The 21,193-nt window shown below is 47.8% G+C and overlaps 1 protein-coding gene across 2 annotated transcripts in view; it reads right to left on the reverse strand.

The window, feature by feature from the left end:
* The window catches only part of efhc2 (EF-hand domain (C-terminal) containing 2), a 210,585-nt gene extending 190,317 nt beyond the window's left edge, over window positions 1-20,268 (reverse strand). For both annotated transcript variants that reach the window (XM_086006688.1, XM_086006687.1), the window contains exon 1: window positions 20,165-20,268. In XM_086006688.1, the coding sequence (XP_085862814.1) occupies window positions 20,165-20,206 (42 nt within the window). In that variant the 5' untranslated portion in view covers window positions 20,207-20,268. The remainder of the gene's footprint in view (window positions 1-20,164) is intronic.
* Between the last annotated feature and the right edge of the window lie 925 nt (window positions 20,269-21,193).

Below are 21,193 nucleotides of genomic sequence, written 5' to 3' on the forward strand. Positions count from 1 at the left end.
GAAGATTTCAGCCCCAAATGGGGTATAAGATAGTTTCTCAAGAAGCCATCTCGCTCTCTCTCTGCAGCCTCACCTCCATGCCCTATCTACAACTCGGGAGCCCACCCAAGGGAGTGGAATACCAGCAGTTACTTTTAAAACACTGGGGTATTTCCATTTTCGGGGTGGCGAAGAATCTAAGACCGCAAGGGCACGGGGCAGGCGTTCATTGGTGAGCATACATTTTCTGGCCCATTACAAGGCAACTTAGAATAGGTATAGGGGTGGGAATTAAGGGGAATTTTGTTAAAACTAATTTTAGTCAATTTTCCCTCATTGTGTCCGTTTTCTCCTCCCCTATTTAAGTAACAGTGTTGCACTAAGCAGAAAAGTGCTGTAGTGGACACTAAGTGTGCTGTATTAAAAGTATTGTATTTAAGTAACAGTGTTGCATTAAGCAGGAAAGTGCTGTAGTGGACACTAAGTGTGCTGTAATAAAAGTGCTGTATTTAAGTAACAGTGTTGCACTAAGCAGAAAAGTGCTGTAGTGGACACTAAGTGAGCTGTATTAAAAGTGCTGTATTTAAGTAACAGTGTTGTGTTAAGCAAAAGTGCTGTACCAGGCATATGGGTGTTGTATCGATTATTTTTAAGTTGTTTCTTTCTTATTGTTTCAATAAATACTGGTCTGTTTTGCACCCAACCACGAGTCACGTTTTTATATCTACATCGCTACTGAATAAGTCCGGCGGTCAGAACCAGGAATAGGGGAGCGCTTCGAAACCGCACGGGGGTCCCTGGAGCAGCTCAGAGGCTTCTGACTGGCCAGAGACAATAACCTCAACCCCACTAATAATTCCTACAAAATGGTGACCGCGGCAGGACCGTCAGCAACAGTGTGCGATGTAGCAGACGGTGGTTTGGGTCTGGAAAGAGCAGCAGTTGTTGGTTTTCTTTTTCTCATGCCCCTGATCTGTTTATGGTTAGGTGCCCGCAGGCTTGAGGAAGTCACCCGCAGGCTTAGGGAATCTAGAGCAGAGAGTTGGGATAGGGAAAGGGAGGTTGAAGAATACCAGGCCAAGATAGAGCGCCTGGTGGTTCAGTTTAGTGAGGGCAAAAGCCACACGAGGCACGAGTCAGAGTACCTGAAGTGCCTAGTTGCAGAGGCCAAGAGCAATGAGATGAGGGTGCGGGAGGAGAATGCTCGCCTCATACAAGAAATAAAAGAGCAGGAGGAAAAGGTTAGGGAGGTAAAGGCAGCATATAAGCTGGCCTGCGAGCAAGGGTTCGAGGAAGCAGATCATGGCCCCTGTAGGGCAGAGATAGAAAGCTTGAATATGGCTTTAAAGAGGGCAAACGGGATGATATGTCTGATCAGCTCGAAGGCAGGTCAGTCGGATTTTACTGGCAACCCAAGTAAAACCATCCCACAGGCAACACCCAGGGAAAGGTTGGTCAGGGAATCAGAGGTCCCACGACCGCCACCCATGGCTCCGAGCTTTCAGGAGCTCTGGCAGCAAAGGGGGGTGGAGGATGAGGTGGTAGAGGAAGCACAGCAGGCCTCGCTAGATAGGCCAGGACCAGGACCAGTGTACCCCCTCCGACAATGGAGGTACGGTCCACCCTTTGATGAAGATGATCCAGGGGCCATCCAGAATCAGTTTGTGGTGCCGTATGGCACCCACCAGCTCAGGGACATGGTTAGCCACATCCCCAAGCTCACTAAAAAGGGAGACCCCTCTCTGCACTTCAGGGAGATAGAGCAGGCAGCTTGTGTAAATGACTGTGATGATGCAGAGCAAGCAAAAATGCTGCTGTTTTCCCTGACAGGTGATCTCCTCCAGGCCCTATCTGGCGAGTGCAAAAGGGGGCAGAGGGAGTATGAGGGTCCCAAGAATGAGGTATTGGAGGCCATGGGACTCAATAATGGTAGCCCGTTCGCTCGGGTGTAAAGAACGGTGCAGCTCCCAGGGGAGTCCCCGCAGGCATTCGCAGACAGGCTGTGGCCAGTCTACTGGAGCGCATGCCCAGGAATGCCAGGGCGGGCAGCACTGGACCCAGTCCAATTGACTCACTGGCTCCGGTGTCTCATGACAAACAGCCTACCCCAGATCCAAGCCCAGGTCGTGGCTTGGTTTGACCCCCGAAACCACCAGACCACTGAAGTAGCAGTGATCCACCGGCTCACAGTAGCCTTCAGGAACATGAGGGGTATCGAGGCTCCCCAACCCAAGGGAAGAGTCCATGAGGTTAAACCTGGGAGCCAGAGTAAGAAAGAGTGGCACCAGGAGGGGAACCGGCCCTCTCAGGCTAGGTTAAATTGCTACGGGTGCGGGAAAGACGGTCACTGGAGAAAAGACTGTAAAAATCCTTGGAAGGACAAGGGAAAGGATCCCACAGCCCCAGCCCAAAAGGCAGGGCCAAACCTCCCTCCCGCAGCAATCGAGTCATTTTTACAGTCCCTACGGTCTCTTCTGACTGGCCAGGGGAGAGTAGCAGCCACCACCGGTGCTTTGACCCCGTCTGCCCCACCTCACTCCCAGCAATGGCTAGGGCCAGCGCAGCCTGTGGACCTGTGTCCCCGCAAAAATGCTGAGGGGAGCAGGCCCTATGTTGAGATGGGGGTGAAGATGGTGCAGGGGAGATATTCGGTGGACACTGGAGCCTCCAGCACGGTGGTCCACTCGGAAGACCTGACCAATTCACCCCGGTCTAACGAGGTCCCATCTAGCTTAATGGGACCCACAGGGAAACAGGCAGCTGGGAGTGAACCTGAGGACAGAAATCCCCAGCCCGCAGCAGGTACAAGCTCACAGGCTGCACAGGCAGGCGCTGTGGCTTGTGTTAGGGGAGGAGTCATTCATGACCAGTGCGAGCTGTTTAAGCAGGGGAACAGGAAAGGAGAGTTCTGAGACCCCTGTAGAGCAGGTCCGGTAGCAACATTCCGGGATAAAGGGGGCACACAGGGGATAGCTTTGGCCCCGGACCAAAAGCAGGTCCAGGCCCAAGACTCCACCTTTAAAGCCGCCCTGGTGAGGGAAAAGGATTTTGAACAGGATTACTGGCAGGCAGCCAGTTATATCAGACAATGCAGGTTGTTTAAGCAGGGGGCAGGGAAACAGGCAGCTGGGATTGTGCCTGAGATTAGAAATCCACAGCCTGCAGCGCATACACACACACACAGACTGCTCACGCAGGCACAGTCGCGTGTATGAGAGGAGAAGTCCCCCAGCACCTGGCCCAAGTGATTCCCCTTCTCTTGTGGGACTCCGGGGAGGAGCCTGAACCAGGTTTTATGACCTGAAGGGGAAGGCTCTCAGCCACCGGCAGCCGGTGGCAAGGGATTGCCTGTCCCCAGCCCAGGTTTAGGAAGGGAGGGACCCAAAGGAGGAGGTCCCCAGCCAGCAGGGAGTGTGACCCAAGCTAAGGATCTGCTCGCCAGGGTAGCCCCACCAGCGACACTCCCTAGGAGGTCTCTTCGGGTACCCCAGCCCAAGAAAGTATGGTCACCCACTTTCCAGTGGAGTAGGGCGGTCTCCCGAGTCAGGGAGAAGCCAAAAGGCAGAAGTCCCCAACCAGCAGCCATAAGCTGTGAGGGACAAGAAGTTGGAACCAGTCCAGCCACGCCGCAGGGAGCAGCCTGTGACAGCCTAAACAGGGATTAGGCTGGCCGCCCGAAGACGGGCGGCGCTTGTATATAGCTTTGCGCAAGTAATGTGCAATGAAGGATTAAGGTAGTGCGTGTTAATTTTAGATTTCATATTGCAATTATTATTAGTTATAAGTCTTAAGTATGGTACCATTCCAGAATTGCATTGTGAATCGAGGTCGCAGGACCTGATCACACTCCCCCGAGCCAGGGGATCTGGCTAGATGTTTTTTTAGTCTTTTTCAGAGTTCCGGAAGATACAGAGGACCATCGTGTTTCGGGTGATTCGAGAAAGGAAGCACCCCTAGTCCACGAAGGAGGGGGTCTGCAGGAAGCAGATGCCCACAACATTTAAACTGTTATTGGAAACTCGATTAACATTAAGAATTTACAAAGCTTGTTATTATTGTTTGGAGTTAAGGGAACAAATTGCATATGCCTATGAATTGTTATGTTTGCATGGTGAAAATTTAAAATACATTTATGGCTGAAGAATAGTGCCATTTAATAAAGTGTCAGGCAAAAAAAAAAGGGAAGCTCGTTTTCTTCCATGTGTATTTTTAGCAGATATGTTGGCTTGGTGATAATCCCATTAAAGATGTTGTATCATGTTAAAAACTATGTTGCAAGTGGTGCAGGGGCATTGGACCCCCTCCATGCTTGAATTATTGTGAATACAAGTGGTGCAGGGGCATTGGACCCCCTCCGTGTATTGATTATTTAACTAATCTTGTATTCTGTCGATAGATGACTACCGTGTACTGCGATTCTCTCTGGGTAGGGGAGATGGAGGTGTTGGGGGATCGAAGATAGATTTAGATAAGTATTAAGGGAAGGTTGTTTGTGGAGGTCAGAAGTTATTGCTCACCTTTGGACAGGATACTACAAGCAAGTTTTAGTATCCGATGGAGGACTGTAAGATTTCGCAATAATTTCAAATTTTCTACAGTTCCGAAGATTGATTTTTGATTAAAGAATACCTGGGTAGAATATACCTTTAAAAATCCAGGGATCAAAATGGCCGTCAGACCTCATGGTAGAAGACAAAAGACAGTCTCTGTTCAAAGCACGGACTGACAAAAAGGACTTGAAAGGCAGCCTGTGTGTGTGTCTGTGAAAAAGGATAATCAAAGATGGCTGTCCGACCTCGTGGCAGAAGACACCACACAGTCTGTGTGCATATGAAAAGGGAAAATCAAAGATGGCTGACAAAGGATTTAGAAAAAAAACCCAGGCCTGAAGCAATGGAGTATTTAAACTGTCAATCAAAGGCAGTTCAGGGAGTTTCCCTGCAGGACAATCGATGTTTGTTTATAGAGAGTCTACAATGTTGACACAAAGGATTAACCACTTGAGACTGCCAATCAATTGTGGTTGGGCGTGACCACAGGACAATCAGATTGTTTACACTAACATCCAAGGGCTGTTTACTCAGCAATTAAGGAAATAGACATGTGTTTTTTTCAAACCAAGACAGCTCTATTCAAACCCATCACGATGAATGGGAATACATTCAAAAACCCATCATAAGGGAAATGAGTAATTCATCCAAAACCCATCACAGTCAATGGGGACATCGGATCCCTTTTGTTTAGCCCAGATGCATCCGGATTTGGGCGGGAAGATTTCGGCCCCAAATGGGGTATAAGATAGCTTCTCAAGAAGCCATCTTTCTCTCTCTCTGCAGCCTCACCTCCGTGCCCCATCTACAACTCGGGAGCCTGCCCAAGGGAGTGGAATACCAGCAGTTACTTTTAAAACACTGGGGTATTTCCATTTTCGGGGTGGTGAAGAATCTAAGACCGCAAGGGCATGGGGCAGGTGTTCATTGGTGGGCATACATTTTCTGGCCCATTACAAGGCAACTCAGAAGAGGTATAGGGGTGGGAATTAAGGGGAATTTTGTTAAAACTGTAATTTTAGTCAATTTTCCCTCGTTGTGTCCGTTTTCTCCTCCCCTATTTAAGTAACAGTGTTGCACTAAGCAGAAAAGTGCTGTAGTGGACACTAAGTGTGCTGTATTAAAAGTGCTGTATTTAAGTAAGAGTGTTGCACTAAGCAGGAAAGTGCTGTAGTGGACACTAAGTGTGCTGTATTAAAAGTGCTGTATTTAAGTAATAGTGTTGCACTAAGCAGAAAAGTGCTGTAGTGGACACTAAGTGTGCTGTATTAAAAGTGCTGTATTTAAGTAACAGTGTTGCACTAAGCAGAAAAGTGCTGTAGTGGACACTAAGTGTGCTGTACCAAGGGGACGGTCTACACCTGAACTGTGAGGGAGCCGATGTCCTCGGGGTAATATTTTCTAGGGCGGTTCGGGAGGATTTAAACTAATTTGGCAGGGGGATGGGAACCTAGGTAGTGGAAAAGAGGGAAGTCATATGAAGTCAGAAATAGATGGTAGAAAGGTGAGAAGCAATAAGCAAAGGAGAGAAACACAAAGGGCCAAACTAATTCATAATGAGAGTGTGAAAAAAGCAAGCCTGAAGGCTTTGTATCTTAATGCTAGAAGCATTAGGAACAAGGTGGATGAATTAGTTGTGGAAATAGAGGTAAACAAGTATGATTTGATTGGGATTACAGAAACGTGGCTGCAGGGTGGGCAAGGCTGGGAACTTAACATCCAGGGATATACAATATTTAGGAAGGATCGGCAAAAAGGTAGGGGAGGTGGGGTAGCATTGCTGGTAAAGGAGGGGATTAATGCAATGGAAAGGAAGGATATTAACTCGGATGAAACGGAATCTGTATGGGTAGAAATGAGAAATAGCAAGGGGAGGAAAACGTTTGTGGGTGTGATATATAGGCCTCCAAATAGTAATATGGAGGTGAGGGAAGGCATAAAAAGGGAAATTAGAGAAGCGTGCGATAAGAGCACAGCTGTCATCATGGGTGACTTTAATTTACATATTGATTGGACTACCCAAATTAGTAAAAATTCTGAGGAGGAGGAATTCCTGGAATGTTTTCGGGACGGTTATCTGGACCAATATGTCGAGGAGCCGACTCGAGATCAGGCCATTTTAGACTGGGTATTGTGCAATGAGAAGGGACTTATCAGCAATCTTCTTGTACGAGGCCCCTTGGGTCAGAGCGATCATAATATGATCGAGCTCTCAGTCGAGATGGAGAGTGAGGAAATTGAATCAGAGACTAAGGTCCAGAACTTAAATAAAGGGAATTACGAGGGTATGAGACGGGAATTGGGTAAGATTGATTGGGTGGTGTTTCTGGGGGGATTGACAGTGGATAGACAATGGCAAGCATTCAAAGATAGAATGGAAGAATTCCAGAACATGTTTATACCGGTTTGGCATAAAAATAAACCTAAAAAGGTGACTCAACCGTGGATAACGAGGGAAATTAGGGACAGCATAAAATCAAAAAAAAGGGCATATCAACTGGCAAAAAAAAGCACCAGACCGGAAGATTGGGGGCAGTACAGGATACAGCAAAAGAGGACAAAGGGATTAATCAGGAAGGGGAAAATAGAATACGAAAGTAAACTTGCAGCAAACATAAAGACAGACTGCAAAAGCTTTTATCGGTATATCAGGAGGAAAAGACTGGTAAAATCCCAAGTCGGTCCCTTGCAGTCCGATTCGGGAGAATATATAATGGAGAATAAGGAAATGGCAGACCAATTAAACTCATACTTTGGTTCTGTATTCACAAAGGAGGACACAAATAACCTCCCAGGAATATCGGCAAACATAGGGACTAATGAGAGGGAGGAGCTGACAGAAATTAGTATCTCTAGGGATATGGTGTTGGGTAAGTTGAGGGGACTGAAGGCCGACAAATCCCCGGGGCCTGATAAACTACATCCTAGGGTACTTAAGGAGGTGGCCCTGGAGATAGCAGATGCTCTAAGGATCATCTTCCGGAACTCCATTGACTCGGGAACAGTACCCGTGGATTGGAGGGTAGCTAATGTTACCCCAATATTTAAAAAGGGGGGTAGAGAGAAAGCAGGGAATTATAGACCAGTAAGCCTTACATCGGTTGTGGGCAAAATGCTAGAGTCCATTATTAAGGATAAAATAGCGGAGCACTTGACAAATGGGGAAAGGATCGGACAGAGTCAACATGGATTTACAAAGGGTAAATCGTGTCTGACTAATCTGCTGGAATTTTTTGAGGAAGTAACTGGTAAAATAGATGGGGGAGAGCCAGTGGATGTGGTGTACCTTGACTTCCAGAAAGCCTTCGATAAGGTTCCACACAAAAGATTATCATGCAAAATTAAGGCTCATGGGATTGGGGGCAAAGTATTAACGTGGATAGAGAACTGGCTGGCGGATAGAAAACAGAGAGTTGGAATAAACGGCTCGTTTTCGGAGTGGCAGGCAGTGACCAGCGGGGTGCCGCAAGGATCTGTCCTGGGACCCCAGCTGTTCACAATATATATAAATGATCTGGATCAGGGAATTGGATGCAATATTTCCAAATTCGCTGACGACACTAAACTAGGAGGAGGGGTGGGCTCTGATGAGGATGTCAGGAGGCTACAGTGCGATTTGGACAGGTTGAGGGAATGGGCGGATACGTGGCAGATGCACTATAATGTGGATAAATGCGAGGTTATCCACTTTGGGGGTAAAAACAGGAGGGTAGATTATTATCTAAATGGCAATAGATTGGGAGATGGGGAAGTGCAGAGGGACCTGGGTGTTCTTGTGCACCAGTCACTGAAGGAGAGCATGCAGGTGCAACAGGCGATTAAGAAGGCAAATAGTATGTTGGCCTTCATATCAAGGGGGTTCGAGTATAGGAATAGGGATACCTTACTACAGCTGTACAAGGTGCTGGTGAGACCGCATCTGGAGTATTGTGTACAGTTTTGGTCGCCCCATCTGCGGAAGGATGTTCTTGCCATGGAAAGAGTGCAACGGCGATTCACCAGGCTGATACCTGGAATGGCGGGAATGACCTACGAAGAGAGATTAAATAGTTTGGGCTTGTACTCACTGGAGTTTAGAAGATTGAGAGGGGATCTCATCGAAACATATAAAATTATGGCAGGCCTGGACAGGCTGAATTCAGAGAGAATGTTTCCAATGGCCGGGGAGCACAGAACCAGGGGCCACAGTCTAAAAATAGCGGGCAAATCATTTAAAACAGAGATGAGGAAGAATTTCTTCACTCAAAGAGTGGTGAGCCTGTGGAATTCCCTGCCACAGAGGGCTGTGAAGGCTAATTCAATAAATATTTTCAAGAGAGAATTGGATATATTTCTGAAGGCTAAGGGGATTAAGGGTTACGGAGAAAAGGCGGGGACGGGGTACTGAACTGGTAAGATCAGCTATGATCTCAGACGAAGATCAGCCATGATCTCATTGAATGGCGGAGCAGGCTCGAAGGGCCGAATGGCCTACTCCTGTTCCTATCTCTATGTTTCTATGTTTCTATGTATTAAAAGTGCTGTATTTAAGTAACAGTGTTGCACTAAGCAGAAAAGTGCTGTAGTGGACACTAAGGCCTAGAAATTGGGTTCTGGTCTTGCCAGGACTGTAGCGCCAGAAAGTTTGCGCCAGCGGTAATGCGGCAGCGCCCGACGAAAATTCAGGTGCGCCGGGCCCAGACGGCGGCGGGCGCTAAAACCCTCCTTTAGCGCCTCAAAACGGGCGTGAACTTGGGTTTCCCGGCGCTAATCCCCCGCTGCGGCACCCGATGCGGTGCGGCAGGCGGGGGAACTGCAGGCCTCCTCCTCCTGTTAAGGAGGAGCTGCCTGCAGCCGACAACTGTCCGGCGGATTGACCCGACATCTGAGCCCGGCACCTCGGGGAAGTGCCGGGCTCGCATGAGACACTGATCAGGGCCGCGGGGGGGGAATGCAGGAGTCCGGGAAGGGAGGTGCGGGCAGGCGGCCGCCGGGAACGCGGCCGGCCGCCGCTCCACCTTTATGCGCCGGCGCACACTGGGGGAAGACTCTGTTGCCAGAGTCTTAGTTGCGCCTGCCACGGGCGAGGCGGGCGCAACTGAATTTCGGCTTGGGGCCGGGTTACCACGGCAACCGGGATGCTGCACACACCGATGACGTCATCGGTGCCGGCACAGCGCTACCGGTCTACCGCCGCGGAAGGGCCCCAGGCAATTTAGGAACCGGCGCCAATTGCAGCGCTAGGCCCTCTAGTGCCGCAAAATCGGTGCTAAGGGCACTGAATTTCTAGGCCTAAGTGTGCTGTATTAAAAGTGCTGTATTGAAGTAACAGTGTTGTGTTAAGCAAAAGTGCTGTACCAGGCATAAGGGTGTTGTATCGATTATTTTTAAGTTGTTTCTTTCTTTTTGTTTCAATAAATACTGGTCTGTTTTGCACCCAACCACGAGTCACGTTTTTCTGTCTACATCGCTACCGAATAAGTCCGGCGGTCAGAACCAGGAATAGGGGAGCGCTTCGAAACTGCACGGGGGTCCCTGGAGCAGCTCAGAGGCTTCTGACTGGCCAGAGACAATAACCCCAACCCCGCTAATAATTCCTATAACTGACACTGCCTTCTAGAAATACACGAAGGCTACTCCTCTTTCTCCAACTACCACCCAAACTCAAACCTTCCCTCCCTTTCCAAATCCTGGAATGTGTTGTCGCTTTGCAACTATTTTCCCACCTCTTTCACCAATCCTTATTCAAATCCCTCCAATCTGGCTTCTGCCCCACCCACATTACAGAGACCATGTGGATGAAAGTACAAAAGCCATATTGATTGTAGCTCCCTATCTCTGGGGAACAGGCTATGCTAGATCTAAAGAGTTAATTAATAATCTTGTCGTAAAGGGACCTTTAGGGACGCGTGACCATAATATGATAGAATTTTATATTGTGTCTGAAAGTGATTTAGTTAAGTCCGAAACAAGGGTCTTAAATCTAAACAAAGCAAACTACGTAGGAATGAGGGGTGAGTTGGCTAAGGTAGATTGGGAAACTACATTAAAAGGTATGATGGTAGACAAGCAATGGCTAGCATTTAAAGAATTAATACATAATTTACAACAAATATACATTCCTTTAAGGCACTAAAACCCCACAGGAAAAGTGGTCCAACCGTGGCTAACAAGAGAAGTTTAAGAGAGTATTAGATCAAAGGAAGAGGCTTATAATGTTGCCAAAAAGAGTAGTAAGCCTGAATATTTTAGAATTCAGCAAAGGAGGACCAAGAAATTGATAAGGAAAGAGAAAAAAGAATATGACAGTAAATTAGCAAGAGGCATAAAAACAGATTTGTAAACATTTCTATAGGTATGTAAATAGGAAGAGATTAGTGAAAGTAAACGTGGGCCCATTAGAGGCAGAGACAGGAGAAATTATAATAGGCAATAAGGAAATGGCAGGACATTAAACAAATACTTTGGGGTCAATTTTCATTGACCCGTGGAGTCGGGATTGGAGGTGTGTGGGGGGTTAAAGTCCCGAATTCGGGGGTCCTGACACCATCCCGCCCCCAACCCGCCTCCATGTAAGTTTCAAAGGAGGCGGGTACCCGCCCCGCACTGGGACCCGCCTACCCGAGGCGGGAAGGGATTCGTGACAATTAACTGCCTGTTAACAGGTAGTTAACAGGCAGTTTTTAGCCTAATCCCTATTTTAAATCTTGAACTGTGGGATTCCCGATGGCTCCAAACCACGCCAAGTTAGAGGAGTCGGGCCGTCAGGTTGAAGGACTTGGAGGGGTCGAGATGTCGGTGTTCAGGTGAGTGATGGATGCATTAGTGCAAAGGTAAGTGTGGTTGGTGTGTCTAAAGAAGTTTAAATTACCTGTACTTACCTTTACAGCCTTCCTTCCTCTAGGCTTCGGGAGTCCATCATCTAACCGGCACAGAAAGCAGAATGGCTGCGATCTGTCAAAAGTGACAGCCTGCAACTTTCTGTGCCAGTGAGATTTCTAACTAAGTCTGTCTAGAAGGACTCAGGTTAGAAGTAAGACTGTCAGTGTTTGACAGCTTCAAACAGCTGTGAAACACTGATATTTCATCTGTCAAAACGTCTTGACAGATGAAATTTCAGTCTGTGACGTCACCTGTTGCCGGGTGGCCCTTAATCGGCCTGCTGAGCCCGCTGGGTGGGCTCAACCAGGTCAATCAAGTTAAAATCGCGTGGATTGGCCACATCTCAATGGAGGCGGGACTACAACCCCGAAAGTTGTAGTCCCACCTCCTTCCCGACTTCTGAATGAAAATCACCCCCTTTGTATCTGTCTTCACGGTAGAAGACACAAAAAACATTCCGGAAATAATGGGGAACCAAGGGTCTAGAGAGAATGAGGAACTTAAAGAAATCTGTATAAGTAAAGACATAGCGCTGGAGAAATTAATGGGACTAAGTGGCGACAAATCCCCTAGGCCTGACGACCTGCATCCTAGGGTTTTAAAAGAGATAGTGGATGCACTGGTATTAATCTTCCAAAATTCCCTAGATTCTAGAACAGTCCCCAAGGATTGGAAGGTTGTAAACATAACCCTGCTATTTAAGAAAGGAGGAAGAGAAAAAACGGGGAACTATCGGCCAGTTAGCCTGACATCAGTAGTTGGCAAAATGTTAGAATCTATTATTAGGGACGTGGTAACAGGGCACTTAGAAAATTGTAATATGATTAGGCAGAGTCAACATGGTTTTATGAAAGGGAAATCGTGTTTGACAAATCTGTTAGAGTTTTTTGAAGATGTAACTAGTAGGATGGATAAGGGGGAACCAGTGGATGTAGTATATTTGGATTTTCAAAAAACATTCAATAAGGTGCCACACAAGAGGTTATTACACAAAATTAGAACTCATGGGATTGGGGGTAATATATTAGCATGAATTGAGGATTGGTTAATGGACAGAAAACAGAGAGTAGGAATAAACGGGACATTTTCAGATTGGCAGGCTGTAACTAGCGGGATACTGCAAGGATCAGTGCTTGGGCCTCCGCTATTTACAATCTATATTAATGACTTAGATGAAGGGACTGAGTGTAACATATCGAAATTTGCTGATGATACAAAGTTAAGTGGGAAAGTAAGTGAGGAGGACGCAAAGAGGCTGCAGAGAGATATAGACAGGTTGACTGAGTGGGCAAGAACATGGCAAAGGGAATACAATGTGGGGAAGTGTGAAGTTATCCATTTTGGTAGGAAAAACAAAAAAGCTGAATATTTTTTGAATGGTGAGAGACTGGGAAATGTTTGTATTCAGAGGGACCTGGGTATCCTTGTACATGAATCACAGAAAGTTAACATGCAGGTACAGCAAGCAATTAGGAAAGCAAATGGTATGTTAGCTTTTGTTACAAAGGGATTAGAGTATAAGAGTAAAGAAGTCTGACTGCAATTATACAGGGCATTGGTGAGGGCACACCTGGAGTACTGTGGAGAGTTCTGGTCTCCTCACCTAAGGAAAGACATACTTGCCTTAGAGGGAGTGCAACAAAGGTTCACTAGACTGGTTCCTGGGATGAGGGAATTGTAATGTATGTACCTTTAAGGGGGAGAACTACTTTTTACAGCTCCTGTATCCTGTAGTACCGGCAGTGACCACACCTGTATATAAACCCTGAGTAGTGACCCGTACAGTCAGTTGCAGTTTGAACCTTCATTCAGTAAACACCTGTTGATCGTTCCCTGCAGTCTGTTGTCTGATTATTGAAGGACACAACATTAAGATACACGGATATAACATTGGCGACGACGCAGATTCGAACCTACCTGCAACTCTGCATCACCTCCCAGGGATTCGCTCTTGGAGAACAGTGGAAGGAGGTCGAGTCCAGAAGCACGGGCGTCGACCACGGGCAACCGCCGAGTCATCCAGCGGAGATTTGAGCATCGCAGGGGAGGCTGTCGAGAGCCAGGCTTGGCTTTCCAGTCACGGTGGTCCAGCGAAACGGGCTGGCAACAGGTACTGTGCAGACCCTTCCTGGACAGCGGCGGCTAGAGCCGACCGAGCAGCACAGAAAAAGGCCGAGCAGCGTCGACGGGGGAGAGAGAAAGGGCAGAGCGCACAGGGCGCAGCCAGTGTTCAGGACCGAGCGGCGTCAACGGGGAGAGAGACGAGAGAGAGCAGAGCGCAGCTGGTGTTCAAGGGCCAAGCAGCGTCAACGGGGGAGAGAGGCGCGCAGGAAAACGCGAGGCGCTGCCATTGCCACGAGGACCGCAGAGAGCGGCATTGGCAGCAGCGCAGGAGCAGCGCACGAAACCCACAGGGCGTCGCCATTTGCCACGAGGACCGCCGAGAGTGGCGTTGGCAGCAGCGCGGGAGACGCCATTTTAAGCCGCAGTGGGGAAGAAAGGAAAGCGCGGGAGATGCCATTTTAAGCTGCAGCGGGGAAGAAAGGAAAGCGTGGGAGACGCCATTTTTAGCCAGTCTAACCACACCCAAAAATGACGAAGAGTGGCAGTATCACAGCGTTCGACAATGAAGTCGAAGATTGGGCGACATATGTCGAACGCATAGAAGTATACTGCAAGGCGAATGAAGTGCCAGATGACAAGAAAGCGCTGGTATTGTTGAATTCAATGGGTGCAAAAACGTATGGCTTACTACAAAACCTAGTAACCCCAGAGAAGCCAGTAGAAAAGGATTTTGAAAACATAGTGTCAATCGTACAGGACCACTTAAACCCCACACCGCTGCTGATAGCAGAAAGATTTAAGTTTCACAAAAGGAACCAGCATAAAGATGAAAGTAATGCTGAGTATTTAACGGAACTGCGCAAGCTATCGAAACACTGCCAGTTTGGAATGGGACTAGCAGATACTTTAAGGGACAAGTTTGTGTGTGGGCTTCAAAGTGAAGGAACCCAGAAACGGCTTCTATCAGAAAAGGATCTTACGCTGGACAAGGCTTTCAGCATTGCAGTATCACACGAAGCAGCAGCACGGGGCGCTGCAGAGATACAACGGAGACCGCAAGAATATGGCACAAATGAAATGTCATACGGAACAGTGAAGTGCTATCGCTGCGACAGAACAACACACGACCATAATGATTGCTGGTTCAAGGACAAAGTGTGCAGACAGTGTGGAAAAGTAGGACACATAGCAAGAGTCTGCAGGTCGGGAAAGAAAACCAGCAGCAAGAAATCTCCACAGGAGAAGTACAAGAAGGTACATAAGGTGACGGAGAGTAGTTCAGACGAACAGAAGAGTGATACAGACTCCGGAAGCAAGGAGCTGGGTTGTCTGAAACTACATAATGTGATCAAAACGGAGGATCACCAAACTATCTGGGTCACGCTCAAGATAGCAGGAGTCCAAGTGAAAATGGAATTGGACACAGGATCAGCCCTAACAGTCATAAACCAAAGGGACTACAAGCGGCTATTCTCACATATACCCTTGAGAGATACAAAGATTGTCTTGAAGACGTACACGGGGCAAAACGTCTACACCAAAGGAAAAATAAGGGTGAACGTTATATATAACGGCAAGGAAACACCAAAAATGGACCTATATGTATTGCCAGATGGAGGACCACCACTACTAGGACATGAATGGATCCGGAAGATACAGCTGGATTGGCATTCCATACAAGCACTGACTGTAGATGCCAAAAAAGGATGACGACGTCACACCTGGACGACTGTCAAAAATGCTAACTGACGCACAAGAAGTGTTCCAGCAGGGACTCGGAACACTAAAAGGCATAACAGCAACGATCAAAATAGAGGAAAATGCAAGCCCAAAGTTTTTTAAGGCCAGACCGGTACCTTATGCGATCCGCCCAGCTGTCGAAGCAGAGCTGGAAGGTTTGGAATGTTCAGGAGTACTGTCCAAAGTGGACTGGAGCGAGTGGGCTACACCCATCGTTCCTGTAATGAAGAGGTCGTTGAGTAATACGCCTGGGGAACCAAAGAAGGTTCGCATCTGTGGGGACTTTAAGGTGACAGTGAACCCAGTCCTTCACACGGTACAATATTCGCTTCCGCGGATTGAAGATATTTTCGCCTCGCTATCTGGAGGAAAACGCTTCACTAAGATTGATCTGGCCCAGGCGTACCTGCAAATGGAGGTAGAAGAAGCCTCGAAACAGTACCTCACAATCAACACTCATAAAGGTCTCTACCAATACAACCGGCTGGTGTTCGGGGTAGCATCAGCTCCGGCTATTTGGCAAAGGGCAATGGAACAAGCCCTGCAAGGGATTCCAGGGACCCAGTGTTATTTGGACGACATCCTGGTCACGGGCGAAAATGACAGTGATCACCTCGCCAACCTGGAGCAGGTGCTCACTAGATTGAAGGAATATGGGCTCTGAGCTAATCGCCACAAATGCGAGTTTTTCCAGAAGCAGATCTCGTATTGTGGCCATGGTTACATAAGTCCCCTGAAAAGATTGAGGCAGTAGTCAAGGCTCCAGCACTGGAAAATGTGTCACAACTGAGGTCGTTCCTCGGGCTGGTGAACGACTACCATAAGTTCTTGCCGAATTTGTCGAACACCCTACTGCAAACGGGGGTACCATGGAAGTGGAGTGACGAATGTAAACGAGCTTTCCAGAAGAGCAAAGCGTTGATCACATCAAAAGAGGTGTTGGCTCATTTCAACCCAGCACTACCAATTCGGTTGGCGTGTGATGCATCACCCTATGGCATTGGAGCGGTGCTGTCGCACAAATTCCCGGACGGCTCGGAGAGGCCAGTAGCCTTTGCGTCTCGGTCACTAACCTCAGCCGAGCGTAGCTACGCCCAGATTGACAGGGAGGCCCTCAGCCTAGTGTGGGGAGTGAAAAAGTTCAATCACTATCTGCACGGGCAGAAGTTCACCTTGCTGACTGACCACCAACCACTTGTCTCCATCTTTAATCCAAAGAAGGGTGTTCCGGTGATGACTGCGCAACGGCTACAAAGATGGTCCCTTTTTCTAGGGGCGCACCAATATGAAATCGAGTATAAGGGCACGAAACAGCATGGAAACGCTGATGGGCTATCAGGCCTGCCACTGCCTACTGCGGAGGAAGCACCAGCAGTGGATCCTGTCGAAATATTTCATTCGACTATAATTGAATGCTTGCCAGTAACTAACGCTGGTATAGAGAAGGAGACCCGAAATGACCCGACACTGTCTCGGGTATATGGTTTGACGGTGAAGGGATGGCCAGCACATGCCGACTCACTGTTGCCAGCATTCTCATCCAGAAGAGAACAGCTGTCAGTATGCCAGGGGACCGTGATGTGTGGATCCCGAGTGGTAATTCCACCCAAGTTAAGGGAGAGAGTGCTCAATGAGCTTCACGAAGGTCATCTGGGAGGGGTGAAAATAAAAAGCCTTGCTAGGGCTTATGTGTGGTGGCCGGGGATCAATCAGCAAATCGAGGACCTGACAAAGAGCTGCTCAGGATGCCAGAAGGTCCAAAATGCACCACCACATGCCCCTCTACACCCATGGGAGTGGCCCTCATCTCCATGGCAACGGGTGCATATTGATTTTGCTGGTCCATTCATGGACTCAATGTTCTTAATAGCCGTGGATGCGCACTCGAAATGGCCTGAGGTGATCAAAATGTCCTCCACCACCATGGAGAAAACTATTGCAGTCCTACGGACCATTTTTGCCAGGAACGGCTTGCCAGAGCAGATTTGCTCTGATAACGGACCACAGTTTGTGTCCGAAGAGTTTCGAAGATTTATGAAAAGGAATGGGGTATGGCATTACACATCCGCCCCGTATCATCCAGCCACAAATGGTTTGGCTGAGAGGTTCGTACAAACCTTTAAAAAAGCAGTAAAGGCCATGTGCGATGACGACATTCCACTGCAGCATAAGGTGGACAATTTCCTGTTAGCCTACAGAAATGCGACACATGCAGTCACCAACCAGGCCCCGGCCATGATGTTCTTTAACCGAAGGTTGAGATCTCGTCTGGATTTGCTCAGACCAAATGTACGAAGAGATGTTGAGAGTAAGCAATTCCAGCACATCAATGAGAAGCCGACAAGGAGCTTCAATGTAGGGCAACCAGTCTTGGCCCGCGACTACCGAACAGAGAAATGGCAACCAGGAACGATATGCACATGGCAGGGGCCACTAATGTACACAGTGGATGTTGGGGAGAACATTGTGAGACGCCATGCTGACCAGGTCCTAGAGTCACAGGAACGAGTCAATCCCATGTCTCGGCCATACGTACCTGGTGAGGAACCCGACGTACAGGTCGCATCTACCTCAGAAACAATAGCATAGGAAGCTGATGAATCAACTGACGACAGGGTGTTAGAATCGCCTCCGCACCAAGAGCGAGACACTCGGGAAAGGCGTTATCCAGAAAGAATCAGGAAGCCTCCCCAAAGACTGAATTTATAAATAGACTATTTTCAGTTAATGTTGCATGTTAAAAGTGTTAATTGTAATTAGTTTGATATTTAATTGTTAAATGAGTGTTATGGTACTGTTAATCTAAAAGGGGAGGAATTGTAATGTATGTACCTTTAAGGGGGAGAACTACTTTTTACAGCTCCTGTATCCTGTAGTACCGGCAGTGACCACACCTGTATATAAACCCTGAGTAGTGATCTGTACAGTCAGTTGCAGTTTGAACCCTCATTCAGTAAACACCTGTTGATCGTTCCCTGCAGTCTGTTGTCTGATTATTGAAGGACACAACATTAAGATACACAGATATAACAGGGATTGCCCTATGAGGAGAGATTGAGTAGACTAGGCCTATATTCCCAAGAAGTTTAGAGTTGAGAGGTGATCTAATTGAAACATATAAAATTCTTATGGGGCTCGACAGGGTTAATGCTGAGAAAATGATTCCCCTGGCTGGGGAATCTAGAACACGGGGTCACAATCTCAGAATAAGGTGTCGACCATTTAGGACTGAGATGAGGAGAAATTTCTTCACTCAGGGGGTTGTGAATCTTTGAAATCCTCTACCCCAGAGGGCTGTGGATGCTCAGCCATTGAGTATATTCAAGACAGAGGTCAATAAATTTTTGGGAATTAAGGGATATGGGGATAGTGCGGGAAGGTGGAGTTGAGGTAGAAGATCAGCCATGATCTTGTTGAATGGCGGAGCAGGCTAGAAGAGCCAAATGGCCTACTCCTGCTCCTATTTCTTAGGTTCTTATGTCTGTTCTCCTCATCCTTCTCAACCTTTCTGGTGCCTCTGACATAGTCAATGACTCCATCCTCCTCAACTCCTCTCTTCTGCAGTTCACTACTCTCTCCTGGTTCTGCTTTTACCTGGCTTGAGGCAGATAATGTAGTGTCCCTGCAGCCCCCTGCCCAGCTGAGATCAGCTGCCTCAGCACACACCATGGATTGAACCTTTGATCTTCTTGGTTTGTGTGGCTCAGGTACTTTCTTCCTTAACCACTGCCTTAGTTTAGGTGAGATTAAACATTCTGCTCCAAATATCTGTGATCACGATAATAATGGTTTAACAGGAATTGCACCCTAAAAGTAAGAAAAAAGCCTGACTCTGCCAGAGTTTCCAGGGTAGAATCAGACCACTCATACATCAGACGGGCACCCTTGCCAGTAATGGTACATCTTAGGTGCCCAGTGCAGGGTGCTTTCTTGCCACGTGTACAGCAACATTGGAAATCACCCCCATTATAAGAGGGCTGATTTCTATGTGTCAGCCATCACCCCAGTGTGAAACATCAGTATGTTTCCCACTTAAACCACTGCTCTCCACTGGACATCGGTATCTTGCCAGCAAGCAGTGCTTTCAGGGCAGACCAGACAGGAGCAGTGAGAACTCCAGTGGATGCCTACCTTTTGAACTTCTGTTTTCCAGGGAGCAAACGGAACATCTGTCCGCCCCTGTCCCCCTGTTCCTAGGTCTAGGGACAGGGTCACTGGCAAGGCTTGGAAGCTAAGCAGAGCCAGGCCTGGTTAGTACCTGGAGGGGTGACCATCAGGGAAGACCAGGTGCAGAAGGTCACGGAAGGAGCCCCAAGGAGGGGCGGTTGGTGAGAAGGTCATGGAAGGAGCCACGGGAGGAGCGGCTGGTGAGCAGACCCGGGCGGTGGGCTGAAGATTGTCAGACAGGAGGAATGGTGGAAATGGAATGGCGGCGCGCACCGACGCAGCGGCTTTGCTTCTCCCAGTCATGGGAGCTTGCAAGATCACATTTCGTTGTTCATGTACTTGTGCAATGACAATAAAGTTGAATTATTATTATTATTAAAGTCACACACACTTCTCTTAAGGCGAAGACCAAGCTTTGTCATCACCTGGCGGAGAAACCACCACACTGGCCCTGAGAAAATTCAAGGCCCTTTTACAGCAGTACTTTTAAACGTTTTCTGTGCAGTGGTTCCCTGCAAATAGTAACACACTCCTGTGAGCAGCCTGTCATAACTTCAGACACAATACTTGAAGAAAACATGTCCTATTCGTGCACAGAAACAGCAATAATGCTCTAGAATGTCAATACAGAAAAAATAAGAAAACTAATTACCAGACCTAAGAAACCTTGGGGACCCCTGGGATTCCCCTCGAGGGTTTGGGTTGGGGAAGCCCAGTTTGAAAATCTATTTTAAAGGAGAAAATAGTTTCTAAAATATCTAGATTCTTAGTATTTCAAGAAAAGAGGTTGGATTGTTACTCACGTTCCTGTTGAATGTGTTTCCAGGTAAGAGTGGTAAAGTCATGCTGCCGTTCAGTGTCGGAGCTGCTGTGGAGTGTGGAGAAAGCTTTGTTTAGCTCCCCCGTTGCCTGGGTTACGGTGACGCCACGAAAGCGCCAGCGCCAGACGTTCGTGCTGCTAGGAAACGAACATTCCGCCATTAAATGAAGGGCTTTTAGCTAAATCATTTTCTGAAACTCTTGTGCGGTGACCTCGCCACCCCAGTTTCACCTTCTTGCTTGAAATTTTACGAATCTCATGTTTAAATCGCAATCTGTTGTTGTATTATTTATTTGAATGTGTGTTTCGTTCGAAAAAGACGATTGGAATTGAACGCCATCTTGAGAAGGTCGGGGTAATCAGTGCCATGGGGCCGACGTCTCTTTACTCCCGTCCCTTCAGTGCATTAGAAGTTTGGAGCAACAACCTGCATTTATATAGCGCTTTTAAGTTCGAAAAATGTCCCGAGGCCTAATCAGACGTGCGAGCCAGAGAAGGGGATACGAGGAGAGGTGAAAGGTGGCTTTTAAGGAGGGTCTTACAACAACAGCTTGTATTTATATAGCCCCTTTAACGTAGTAGAACGTCCCAGGGTGCTTTACAGGAACTTATAAAACAAAATTTGACACCGAGCCACATGAGATATTAGGGCAGTGACCAAAAGCTTGGTCAAAGAGGTAGGTTTTAAGGAGCGTCTTAAAGGAGGAAAGAGGGGCGGCGAGGTTTAGGGAGGGAATTCCAGAGCTTAGGGCCTCGGCAACTGAAGGCACAGCCGCCAATGGTTGAGCAACTAAAATCGGGGATGCTCAAGAGGCCTGAATTGGAGGAGCGCAGATATCTCGGAGGGTTGCAGGGTTGGAGGAGATTACAGAGATAGGGAGGGACGAGGCCATGGAGGGATTTGAAAACAAGGATGAGAATCGAGGCGTTGCTTAACCGGGAGCCAACGTAGGTCAGCGAGCACAGGGGTGATGGGTGAACGGGACTTGGTGCGAATTAGGGCAGGGGTAAC

This window comes from Somniosus microcephalus, chromosome 14 (assembly GCF_052327205.1).
Source record: "Somniosus microcephalus isolate GS21.2 chromosome 14, FLI_Smic_1.0, whole genome shotgun sequence".
Classification (NCBI taxonomy): domain Eukaryota; kingdom Metazoa; phylum Chordata; class Chondrichthyes; order Squaliformes; family Somniosidae; genus Somniosus; species Somniosus microcephalus.